General features: G+C 48.1%; 1 protein-coding gene across 1 annotated transcript in view; it reads left to right on the forward strand.

Annotated features, from left to right (window-relative positions):
- The window catches only part of Tmem233 (transmembrane protein 233), a 38,055-nt gene that overhangs the window by 16,446 nt on the left and 9,167 nt on the right, over nt 1–12,442 (forward strand). The window contains exon 2 of the mRNA XM_036172561.1: nt 11,081–11,217. Coding sequence (XP_036028454.1) covers nt 11,081–11,217 — 137 coding nt within the window. The remainder of the gene's footprint in view (nt 1–11,080; nt 11,218–12,442) is intronic.

Below are 12,442 nucleotides of genomic sequence, written 5' to 3' on the forward strand. Positions count from 1 at the left end.
TTTTGGTTGTAGTCCAGCCCCACTTCTGGTGAGCTCTCTGGTACCTGATCAACTGAGATGTGGCAAGCTGAGCTGCAGCCACTGGCAGGACCCCAGCCACCATGCCATCATGATGGACTATGCCCTCCACACCATGAGCCGAAATAAACCTTTCCTCCCTGGGTCTGTCAGGTGTCCATCACAGGGACACATAGGAACCAATATGGGGCTCGAACAGATAATGCTGTTACGGACCTTCAAGCAAAAGCTCTGTGTAGCACAAAATTCTAAAAGGGTCTTATTAATAAAAACAAACCTGAAGCCAGGTATTGGGGCGAATGCTGGAAGATCAGAGAAGCAGAACAAGCCACAGCTTCCTCACCTTGCCAATTCTTCAGCTGATCCTGTTTCCTCAGACTGGAAGCTTCTGTGTCCTAATCCAAATGGATCTCAGCTGAACTGCTGCTCAAAAGCCTAAAAGCTTAACCAGGCTATAATTCCTCGTCCTCACACCTTAAATACCTTTCTGTCTCCTGCCATTATTTTCTGGGATTAAGGTGTGAGTCACCTTGCCTGGCTGTTTCCAATGTGGCCTTGAACTCACAGAGATCCAGATGGATCTCTGCCTCTGGAATCCTAGGATTAAAGGCATGTGTGCCACCATTTTCTGGCCTCTATATCTAGTGGCTGTTCTGTTCTCTGACCCCAGATAAGTTTATTAGGGTGCACAATATTTTGGGGAACATAATATCATCACAGCTCTGTGTGGTCACATACTTTGGTCTTCTTGGAAGCCTCCTACAAGCATCGTTGTTGAACTGTGTGGCAATTTGGCCTTCTCTGAGGACTGCCTACAGAGCAGCTGGGGTGCTTCAGATTCCCACAAGTCCTTATCAAGGGGTCCAGTTTCTCTGGAACCCCAACAGTCTTTCCCATTGCCGGTCTTCTCCAGTCTATCCCAGTGGATGTCAGTGGTGTCTTTTGTTTGCAGATGACCCATGACCTTGAGCATCTCCTTACTTATTTTTATTGGCCATTTGTCACCTTTGAAGAGATGTCTATTCAGGTCTTCAGTGCACTTTTAATCTGGGTTAGTTTCGCTGTTTAGTAACTAAAGTTCTTTACATATACTAGTCATAAGCATACGTTGCTAGCAAATGTACCCCCTCCCCCATCATATGGGTGATCTGGGATTTCTTGTCTCTCTGTTTTGTGATCCTTGGAGAGGTCTGGTTAATCACGGAGAGGTTTTAGTGTAAGTGTTGCTTTCATTGTTTTGTTTTTATACTTCCCTCCCCTCTCCATCCTTCCCTTCCTCCCTCCCTCCCTCCTCCCCTCCCTCCCTTCCTGGGCTCTAATAGAAACACTGGGTTGGGGACAGAGTCAAAGAGACTTGAGGCTTTGGACTCAATGCTAAAACTCTGAATCCCAGCTCTGCCCCTTATCCTAAGTTCCCTGAGCCTGATTTCCCACCCATACGTTGGGCGCGTGGATACCAACCTTGCCTGCACATTGTTTCCAGTAGGAAATGAGAGAGAGCCAGGCTCCATTGTGCTCTATCTCAGCTTCACGACTGGCCAGCGCTATGTTCCCCATCTTACAAGGGCAGAAAACTCTGTGCTTACATGAGCACAGCTACTACCATCTCAAAGATCTGTATGACTCATTTCTTACATCGTTCTCAAATGGGGCTTAGTGTAATTCACATACACAAACACCAGCTGTGGGGTGTGGGGTGGGGAGAGTCTCCATTCCAGAGAAAATCAACAGTAACTCAGGCTTAAGCAGCAAAGATCCAGCAACCTGTGAATTCTCCCCCACGTGGAGCTCTGTCTTAATTCCTTCATAGCCTTATTTCCTTCTGAGTAATTCTCATGTTGGAAGTTTTCACTATTTTGTAGGTACTATTTGAGATTTGTTCTTGGTGTTTCACCCAGGCTTGTCTTGAACTCCTGGATTAAGCAATCCTCCTGCCTCGGTCTCATGAATAACTAGACTACAGGCACACATCACTGCACCCTGCTGCCATTTTTAACGTCGTGTCTGGGTGATAAATGTATGGTTCACCTCTTGGAGGCCAGGGACCGTGCCTGCCTCATTCGTCCCTGGCTAGTGTCCCCAGAACTTATTGCACTGCTTATGAAATGGCTGTGACTTAATAGTTTTGAGTGGATGGAGAATGTGCCTTGCAATGTCTTCACGCTCTGGGGAATGTGCTGACAGGCCAGCAGTCTAGCTTCCTTCTGGTGGTTGTAAATAGAAAATAGTCGCTCTTGGTTGAATGTTCATGGCAGAGCAGGCTTTGAGAGCTTTCAGCACATGCTTTCATGGAATATGCTGGAAATTCAATGAAGTGAACACCCACCCATTTGGAGAAGGCACACAGAACAAGGCAACCTGCTCAGAATTCTGAGTAAAGCTCTAGGGTGTGGCCCAGATATGGAGCACTTGCCCCTCATGTTCCAGGAACTGGGTATGAACCCTAGAGCCAAAAATAACAACAATAAATAATCATTAGTAATTTCTCAGGTGTGGTGGCACATTTTTATAACCCCAGCACTGGGGAGCTGGGGCAAGAGGAACAGTGGATTCACAGTAACCCTGGGCTACAAAGCAAACCCCCATCTGTGCCCCTGTAAACAACACTAATGAGACTTACTAGGTCACACACACAAGCGCACAGACACACACACACAGTCACACAAAGAGATACAGACACACACACAGAGATACACTCACGCACAGACACACACACACACACTCACACACACACACACGCGCACACACACACACACACACACACACACGCACGCGCACGCGCGCGCGCACACACACACACACACACACACACGCACGCGCACGCGCGCACGCACACACACACACACGCACGCGCACGCGCGCGCGCACACACACACACACGCACACACACACGCACACACACACGGAAACAGAAATAAGGCTAGTCGGAAAAGGGAAGGCGGTTAGTGGAAGGTGAGGGGGACAAGAAAGTGTCACAGGAACAATGAACGTGATTGGAAGGCATTAAGAATACGTACAGAAAGTCGGTGAACCCTATAAGTACGTACAATTAATATATATTGAAAATGTGAGTCCCAGTCTCAGAATGATAGCACAGGCTCCTGACTCAGCTGCTCAGGAAGCTGACACAGGAAGATGGCAAGTTCAAGGCCAGCCTGGACAACTTCATGAGAGCCTGTCTCACAAAGAAAACACACAGAAAGCTGTGGGGGTAGGTACAGCTCAGTAGAGGGCATCTGCTTAGCGCTCACAGAGTCCTGGGTTCAACTCTCCCCTCTTTATGCTCACAGGGTTGGCATTACCCAGTATTGAGAAGCTACTGCGCATTAACACTGGAAAGGATTATAAGAGAGAAAACTGGACAAAGGGAATGTGGACCATGAAAGTGTACACAAAGGAGCTGGAGAGATGGCTCAGAAGAGCACTTGCAGATCTTGCAGGACATGTGGGTTTGGTTCTCAGCACCCACATCGTGGCTCACAACCATGTATAGCCTGTAATTCCAGTTCATGGGGATCTGGTAGCCTCTTTGAGCATCAGGCATGTATGTGCTACACATACATACATGTAGGCAAGCATTCATAAACATAAAATAAAAACATGCAAATCTTTTTTAAAAACATATTTAGAGCTGGGAAGAGTGCTCAGCGAGTGAAATACTTTCTGGGTAAATGGGAGACCTGAATTCAGATCCCAAAAAATGCACATAAAGCTGGACACAGTAGCACATGTCTGGGATCCCAGCACTCCCACCACAAGATGAGACACAGAGACAGTAGAATCCCAAGAAGCTCACACGCCACTGCCTGTACAGCAGCAAACAACAAACCCTGCCTCAAAAGCATGGTGGAAGGTGAGAACCAATATCCAATGTCGTCCTCTGAATTCCACATGCACATCTCAGCAAGTGCCTGCCCACTTATGCACACAAGCATGCCTGTGCACACACATACACCTGCACATCTCAGCACATGCCTGCCCACTTACGCACACAAAGATGTATACACACACATATACACACAGTTTTCTTTTAAATGTACATTTATTTTCCTCTTTGCCAACATTGGGTAGGGCTGAGGCTATTGGGCTATTCATGAGACACAGTCCTGAGCACTTTGCATGAACTGGCTCTCTTAAACCAAAATAACCAGGCAGCTAAACTCCAAAAGACCTCTTAATGTCTTTTCATCAGTAACATTTTGCGTTCAAGGAGCCTGTTTTGCTTGAGGGTGAACGTAGAAATTTCATAGCAGTTAAGGACCAAGAAAATGAACAAGCTGTCAATACCGCGAAATCAGAGGCACAGCTTAGAACCATTTTCCCTAGTTCCTTAACCAGTGGACCACACTGTCCGGAGTCAGAATCAAGTCACTGGTGTGGTATGGATTCCTCTCTTAGGCTCTGGCAGGCAGGCTGAAGTAGCTCAGGAGAAGGCTTGGTCAATGGAGTGTCTTTGGCTTAAGTCTGTGGCCCCCACCACATGTCATGTTACTTGGGTCTCACTCTGAGCATTGACTTTCTGATGTGTGCAGAGGGCTAAAATTGTTTGTTCAGCCCCACGAAGTGCCTGGCACATTACTTGGCACATACAAATTACTAGAGCAACATTATTATTACTATGAGTATGCCCCCTTCTCTCTCCCTTACATCTCAGCCATATTGAGTTGTGGGGGGGCTCCAACAGCTCTTCCCCACCCCTGTCCTTTGTATCCTCCCAGCCAGGGCCCCTCCCTCCTGCTGTCTACATGCCTGACTCCTCAGCTCCCTAGGTCTAACACCCCTGCCTCTTAGAGCTTCTCCTCCTCATTATTCTTGCCGTCATAACACTGTGTGTAACTCTCTCATTCATCAGCATGTTTACTAAAGTATTCTCTCTCCCCGCCAGAATGTAAGCTGCATGAGGGCCGGGGCAGTGGAGGTGTTGACCTAAGAGCTACTAGATGAGTGTATGAATGAACGCCTATCCGTCTAAGACAATGGTTGTCAATCTGCCATTCCCCAAAATGACTTCCCAAGCTTCCAAAAAAATCACATAGAGCATCTGAGTAAGACGGCACAGGCCAGTCATCCCAACACCCTGGTGCCAGGAGGCAGAAAGATCACAAGTTCAAGCTAGCATGGACTCTGTCTCCAGAAAGCAAATAAGCAAAAATCATTGGAGCCTGCCTCTAAAGATCCTGACTTAAGGCTGGGCATAGTGGGACACGCCTTTAATCCCAGCACTCAGGAGGAAGAGCCAGGCGGATCTCTGTGAGTTCGAGGCCAGCCTGGTCTACAGAGAAAGATCCAGGACAGATTCCAAAGCTACACAGAGAAACCCTGTCTTGAAAAAACAAAACAAAACAAAAGACTTAGTCTTAGTCTTGAATAAGACTTGAACACGGGAACGTTTTAAAACAGACCTAAGCAATCCTAAGGTTCAGCCATTGTTAGAAATTACTGATAGAAGGGAATGTAAACACAGCTTTGGAGAGCTTCACTTTTTGTCTCTGTGGCGGCAGCAACTGCATAGAGGATGCTGTCTCACCCGGGTACCACATGGGATGTAGCAAGACCTCTGCTCTGAAGAGCAGAGGGAAAGGACCTTCACATTGTCCTGGCTTAGCACAGTGTGGTAGATGTGCCGTTCAGCAGGAAGTGTCAGGAGTTCCTAGACAGTAGATCCACTAACACTGAGGTGCAGCTACTAATATTTATAGCATCTCTGAGATGCACTCCCACAGGAAGCCAAGAGTTGCCGATGCAGGAAATGATGGGCTTGTTCTCTGCTGCAGCCTTCTCGGGGCTCAGCATAGACAGAGTCCTCTCTTCTGCTTCCTGACCAACTTCCTTTCCTGGTCGGTTATGAGAATCACGTGTCTACCCATGGCAGGTGGGTGTGAATAAGCTCAGAGCAACCGTGTGCAATGGCCATGACGTCATTAGATTACCACAGGCCTGGGTTTCAGTTGAAGTGTGTGCGCTCTTTACAAGTTCACAGCACCTGACCAAGCCCTACATGCTGTGGTGATGACTACATTTTGCCTGTAGGATCCCACACACACACACACAAAGGAAAAAGGCAGCAGCAGTCCAGGGTACCTTACAAAGCATGTGACGGAAATGCACCCTGTTCTATACTTTGGTAAAGTTGCATTATTCCCCCAGAGGGAAACAAACACTGAGGAGACATTAACAGCCTCTCTCTTTTTTTAGCATTTTGAGATGGATGAGACTCAACTGACTGCTTAACTTAGAGCTGTTTGTTTGTTACCACTTTCCAGGCTTTGGGCTAAGATGGAGGGAAGAGTTATTCATTTGTGAAATTAGAAAATCTATAGCTTAGCCAGGCGGTGGTGATGCACGCCTTTAATCCCAGCACTCGGGAGGCAGAGCCAGGTGGATCTCTGTGAGTTCGAGGCCAGCCTGGGCTACCAAGTGAGTTCCAGGAAAGGCGCAAAGTTACACAGGGAAACCCTGTCTTGAAACACCCCCCCCCCAAAAAAAAGTATCTATAGCTTAGAAGGAAATCCCATGCCATGTTCAGGTTCCATAAGTATCAGTTTAAAAATAACGGACACAGAGGCAGAGACTGGAGGATCACTGGAGCTCTCTAGCCAACTAGCCTGGCCTACTTGGTTAACTCCAGGCCAGTGAGAGACCCTGTCTCAATAAAAAGGTAGGCTCCGGAGGAATAACACTTGGGGTTGTGTTCTGTGCTGCCCCCACACTCACACACGCACACATACCACCCTCTATGTACATGCACACAAATTAAATGAATATAAATACTAGGTAGCCAGGCATTGTGGTAGACACCTTTAATCCCGGCCCTCAGGAGACAGAGACAGGAGTATCATGAGTGAGGTCAAGGCCAGCCTGGGCAACACAGGAAGTCCTTATAATAAATAAATGACTTTTCCTCAAGAGTGCAGCGATGGCACGACATGAAGAGGGAAAGCCTGTGGCTCTCACTCAGTCTCTTGAATTATGAATGGAGATGGAACACAGAAACAGGGCAGAGCTGGGAGCGTCAGCCCAGAAGGCTGACTACCCTGGAGCGGGTGGAAGCCAGTAACTCATATTTTTGAGACAAAGAGAAAAATAAAATAACCAAGGGCCCATGTCTATGTGTGTGTGTGTGTGTGTGTGTGTCTGTCTCTCTCTCTCTCTCTCTCTCTCTCTCTCTCTCTCTCTCTCTCTCTCTCACACACACACACACACACACACACACACACACACACACACACACTTACATTTAAACAAATAAGCCATGCTAGCTTGTTTGTGAATGGCTTAACCTTGTGCCTCAGTTTCCCCGTCAATAAAACAGAAGTGATGAACTCCTTTCCTCAGAGAGCTGAGAAGAAATGAGACAACCCTTGGAAACACTTAACGCGATGTCAGGCACTAAGCAGTGCTCCACAAATGCTGGTGTCTTCACTGTTTTGTCACAGGGTAAGTCAGAAGCTGTGCCAGCCAGCTTTCCACTCACTGCAGCAAAATACCTCCCATCGACTTAGAAGGAGAAAGGGTTTGCCTTGGCTCATAGTTCTAGAGGATTCTGTGTACTGGTTGTCTGTCTGTCTGTCTGTCTGTGAGGAGTCAACTGCATGATAGGAACACAAGGTAGAGGAAGCGACTCTCCTTATGGAAGCTGGGGAACCAGAGAAAGAAGATGAGGAGAAGAAAACAAAACCCCACGAGTCCCTTCAAGGACACACCCTCAGTGACCTGAAGCCTCCCGGCCTCACCTCTTAAGGTTCCACCACCACCGAGCCTGCAGCACATGGCTCATGGCGGAACATTCCAGAACTGAACTATAGCAGCAGCCACAACATACAGAAAAGGAGAAGGGAAGGGAAAAAGGAGAAGAGAGAGAGGAGAGGAGGGGAGAGAGAAAGGGAAAGGGAACCTACTTAGAAAGAAATGCAAGTAAGTCCAATTCAGAAGCTCCAGCCAACCAATGAAAAACCGCAGGCGAGTGTTTAAAGGAAATGCCAATGGCAGATCTGCCACGTCTACTGGGATTTATAACTGTCTGCTCACAGTGGAAACAAGACATCCCTCTACAGCCTATGCCGTGCCACCAACCCTGCCTGAGGGAGGATGAAGCTGCCTTCACACGTGAGGGGTCAGGATTAGACACGCAGACTTATTGCCGTGGCTTTATCTCGGGGTGCGAATTTCCTTCTCCTAACCTCCGTTGAAGCAAGCTTAGTCATCACGGAAGCTGGCGCGAGGGTCAGGATTATTTTCGCAGGATTTGTGGATGCGACATCTAAAAGACATACCAAGCTGCTTAAGACTGAGAAATGAGATTAAATGAAGTTTTTTGTTCTGTTTGTTTCTGTGGTGTTTAAATGATTGGCATGTATCCAGATGGCATTCATAATTTTCAGAAGAATTAGTAAGATCGTATAAATTGAGCCAGGGAGGTGGCCCAGCGGGCAAAAGCACTTGCCGCCAAGCCTGATGCCCTGAGTTCAATCCACAGGACCTACACCTCAAAGAAAGAATCCGCTCCAACAAGATCACATACATTTTAGACAGCTAAAGCCATCCAGGCTCCTCTCTCATCCTTTCCTACCAGATGGCAGGGTTTGCATTCTGAGCTCTTCAGAAGAAAAGATTTACAAAGCATGCATTTTCTCCAAAACCCATTTCCACCGCTTCAGTCTGCCCTACCTGCCAGGAGACCTTTAGGATGACACTCTAATTGGAAGAAGGATGAGGGGCCTTGCTGGCAGAGGTGGGTCCTTAGTGGTGGCCCTTGGAGGTTGCATCCACCTCTGGCCCCAAGCCCTCTGTCTCTCTGTTCCTGCTCTTTGCTACACTGTGAACAAACCACCACCATGATTCCCCTGCCACTACAGACGGAGCAGCCCCAGCCACCATGCTTCCCCACCATGTTGCACCAGGACTTCTGAAGCCAGGTGCCAAAGGAAACTGCCCCTCTTTTAAGCTGTTTTTGTTGGATATATTGCTATAATTATGAGCAAAGTAACTCTGGCATCGACCCTTAAGCTGATCCCCCTACCATAACACAAGTCCTTCAGACTGGAATCTTGGAATTCTATAGTCTTCTACCCTGATCCTTCTCCCCAATCTTTACAATCACCCAGCAGATAATGAGGGAGAGCCCTTCTCCAAGAACCAGAGGGGAGAACAGACTCAGAGCGGGAGTCCTAGATACAGAGGAGAGAACCCTCCTTGGCACTGAAAGGGGCTTTTCAATGGTTTCCACTCAGCAGCGGCCTCATTCGGATTCTCTCTCATGAGTCTTGGAGAGAGGGTGGTACCCGAGGAGGAGGGTCACATGCAGGGTGCCAGGCTGGCTGCAGGTGTAGAAGGATAGAGCCATAGCTTGTACTCAGCCAGGTGGTCAGTGTGGCTTCGCTGACCTGCACCGAACAAGCCAATGAGCCCAGAGTGCCCCCCCTTACCTGGAGCCCACAGGTGATGCCCTGATGATAGTATGACCTTCAGTATACCCCAGGCTGGCTCTCTTCCCTACGTGTTTTGGCTACTGTTATTGGAGAAAGTGAGTTGTTGTTTTCTTGTCTAACAGTCAAGAGTTAACATTGTTTGGAGGTCTCATTATTTTCCTTTTCTTAGTCAAATCATCACTATGACTGATCTGTACATTGTGTTTTCCAAAAACACACGGAAGAACAATGATTTGTCAGGGGTGGGTGGTCTGAATCTTCACCTCTCTAAACTAGATTATAAGGTCTGAATTTGAACTCCTCACGTTCTGGACAGTGACTTGGACTTGGACTGCTTGAACTTGGATCCTTGTGATCACGGAGGTGGTCAGAGGTGGAGATGAGTCTGTCACACCCCTCTCCACCCAAAGACTTACAATAAGAACGAGGTGGGAGTAGCAACCAATTCATAGTAAAAGCCGGAGTGCATTGGGCATACGAGGTCAGTGCTGCCCACTTCACATGTTAATTCACAGGATCCTCTGTGTAGCTGCAGCTACTCTTGCCCCAGTGCACAGACAAGGACAATGGGTCCTGGAAAGGTTGGTTGCTTTCTTCACTTATCACAGCTTCTCAAATGGAATCTGAACTCAGACCTCTGAGATGAGATCTCCGGCTTTCTCAAGTCGCCCCAGGTGGGCCTAGAGCTGGCTGAGGACAAGGACTTGCCTGAAATCCTGATCCCAGACATTTGTGCCTCCACCAACCCCATTTTAGGTGTTTCTGGGGATCAAACTAACCCACTGAGCAGCATCCCTGAGGGAGTGGGAGAGGAGGTTCTGCTGAGCTCAATAATAACCCTTAGCATAATAATAACGCCAGTTCCTGGAGAAGTCACAGGTGATACAGAGAAGGACCCAGGATGCTGGGGGATGCAGGAAAGAGGACCAAGGCTCAGGGTAGCATTTCTCATCCGCTGCAATACTGTAACAGCCTGAGAAGCTGTGTCTGTGGGGACTGCTTAAAAGGTGGCCTTGACTTGGGCATAGAGGGGACTAATTAAGGCAAAGTTTTTAGTGGAGGAATGGCTGGATGCCTTCCGTAAATAACCAAACAGCAGATAGTTTGGGTTTGACAAACGCTACAACTTCTGTCCCAAGTTCCTGACGCTGTCACTGTAGCACAAAAGCAGCCACCAGCAATAGTAAACAAGTCAGTGTGGCTTTGATCCAAGCACGCGGCAAGCTGGCCTGGGCTGTGGGTGAGACTTGGCAATGACTCCCTAGTGCCTGACACAAGCATGTCCTTCCCATTCTACAGACATGTACTAAGTGTCTTCCACTTGACTAGTACAGCTCTGGAAGCCTACATGCTGGGCTGAATGAGAGAGGTGAGCGTTACCACCCACATAGTCCCTAGAGGGGTGGGTGAGACAAAATCAGCCCTCTGGTGGAAGTAAGTAAGAAATCCAGAGGCCTTGGGAAAGCTTCCTGGGAGATGACAGAGCCTTGCTATTTTCTCAACAGCCTGACACTGAGGGAGCGGTGACCAATGGCTCCTTAAGAGTTAGTTGTTCCATCAAGACAGCCTGAGAAGGCCCATGCCTCTCCCCATGGGTTATCTGTGGTCACCAGCTTTTCCTTTATGTCCCCCAGTCTCAGAACAGCTACAATGAAGGAGACTACGAAGGAGCCAGGAGGCTGGGGCGCAACGCCAAGTGGGTAGCCATCGCCTCCATCATCATCGGCCTGGTCATCATTGGTGTGTCATGTGTGGTGCACTTCTCCAGGACGTAAGTAGGCCTTCTGAACCCCTCCTGCTCTTGAATGCTCTTCTCAAATGCTCATAGGAATCTACTGGGCTAGGTTTAAGATTGGCTTTAGTAATAAAATCAACAGGGTCAGTCATTTGGAGACCCGGGCTGTCAATCGCTCTACCGTATTCTAGCAATTCCATCAGGGAAGAAGAGATAGGTTCAGCTTGACACACTGTAGCCATCTTGAGTCATGGCTGCCATGACGGTCTAAAGAATGACCCGAGTCAGTTTTTCCTGCATAGTTTCCCATCAAACTACAAATAGACAAAACCATCAAGGTAGAAAGTGGAACTTTACAGTCAGACCCAGGCTTTAGGGGTACACCTGACCGTTCAATAGTATCTGAAGATAAACTAGGTACACTCCAGCAAGGATGAAGTCACCTCTTCCCTCCTTTTTGAGCCAAGTTGTAGGGATCCAACTGTTCTTGTGCTGCCTAGAACCAAGGTTTCATCAGCAAGTCCCCCTAGGAAAGTGCACTCTACAATCCTCCATCTGGCACATCAGGCCGGTCTTCCCACACGGGGACTAAATTGCTTTGGTGTGGTAGTAATATTCCGGGCCTTGCAGGACAAGTGGTCCCTACCACCCCCCTCTGTCATAAGTATTGAGCTTGCTGCTGGGACACAACAGCCGCCATAGACAGCGTGCGAATGATCTGTGTGGCTGTGTTCCAGCAAATCTTTATTTACAAAAACAAGTATTTTTATCTGTGGGCTATAATTCCCCAACCTTCATTTCTAGAACAGAAAGTGATGTCAGGCTAAGGCGGGGAGTGAGGAAGATCAGAGAACCTATGTGGGCTTCCCGCTGCCTGAGCAAATGTCACGTAGGCTCACAATTCAGTGACTGAAACCTGCCACGTGGCCCCACCCGACTGTCAGAGGGTAGGAGATGGGAAAGCGTAAATGGGTCATCTAATACCTGCCTCACCACATGTCAGGAAAGTATGCCGTGCTTGCCTCATTCCTAGTTCAAGGGCAGAAACCCCTGAGCTCTCCTGTCATAAAGAGAGGGATGCTAATGCTTCTCTCTGGACTTACACATATTTTTTTCTGAATTCTCTAATAAGCTGGAATGAACTTCCCCCCTGATGGCATCAATGCCGCTTCCCATCAGAGTTTTGACAGGGGCAAAGGACACGTGGTGTGTAGCCTGGGCCCAGAAAAAAAGAAGCACAAAACCACGGGGCCAGGAATAT

This window comes from Onychomys torridus, chromosome 22, assembly GCF_903995425.1.
Source record: "Onychomys torridus chromosome 22, mOncTor1.1, whole genome shotgun sequence".
NCBI lineage: Eukaryota > Metazoa > Chordata > Mammalia > Rodentia > Cricetidae > Onychomys > Onychomys torridus.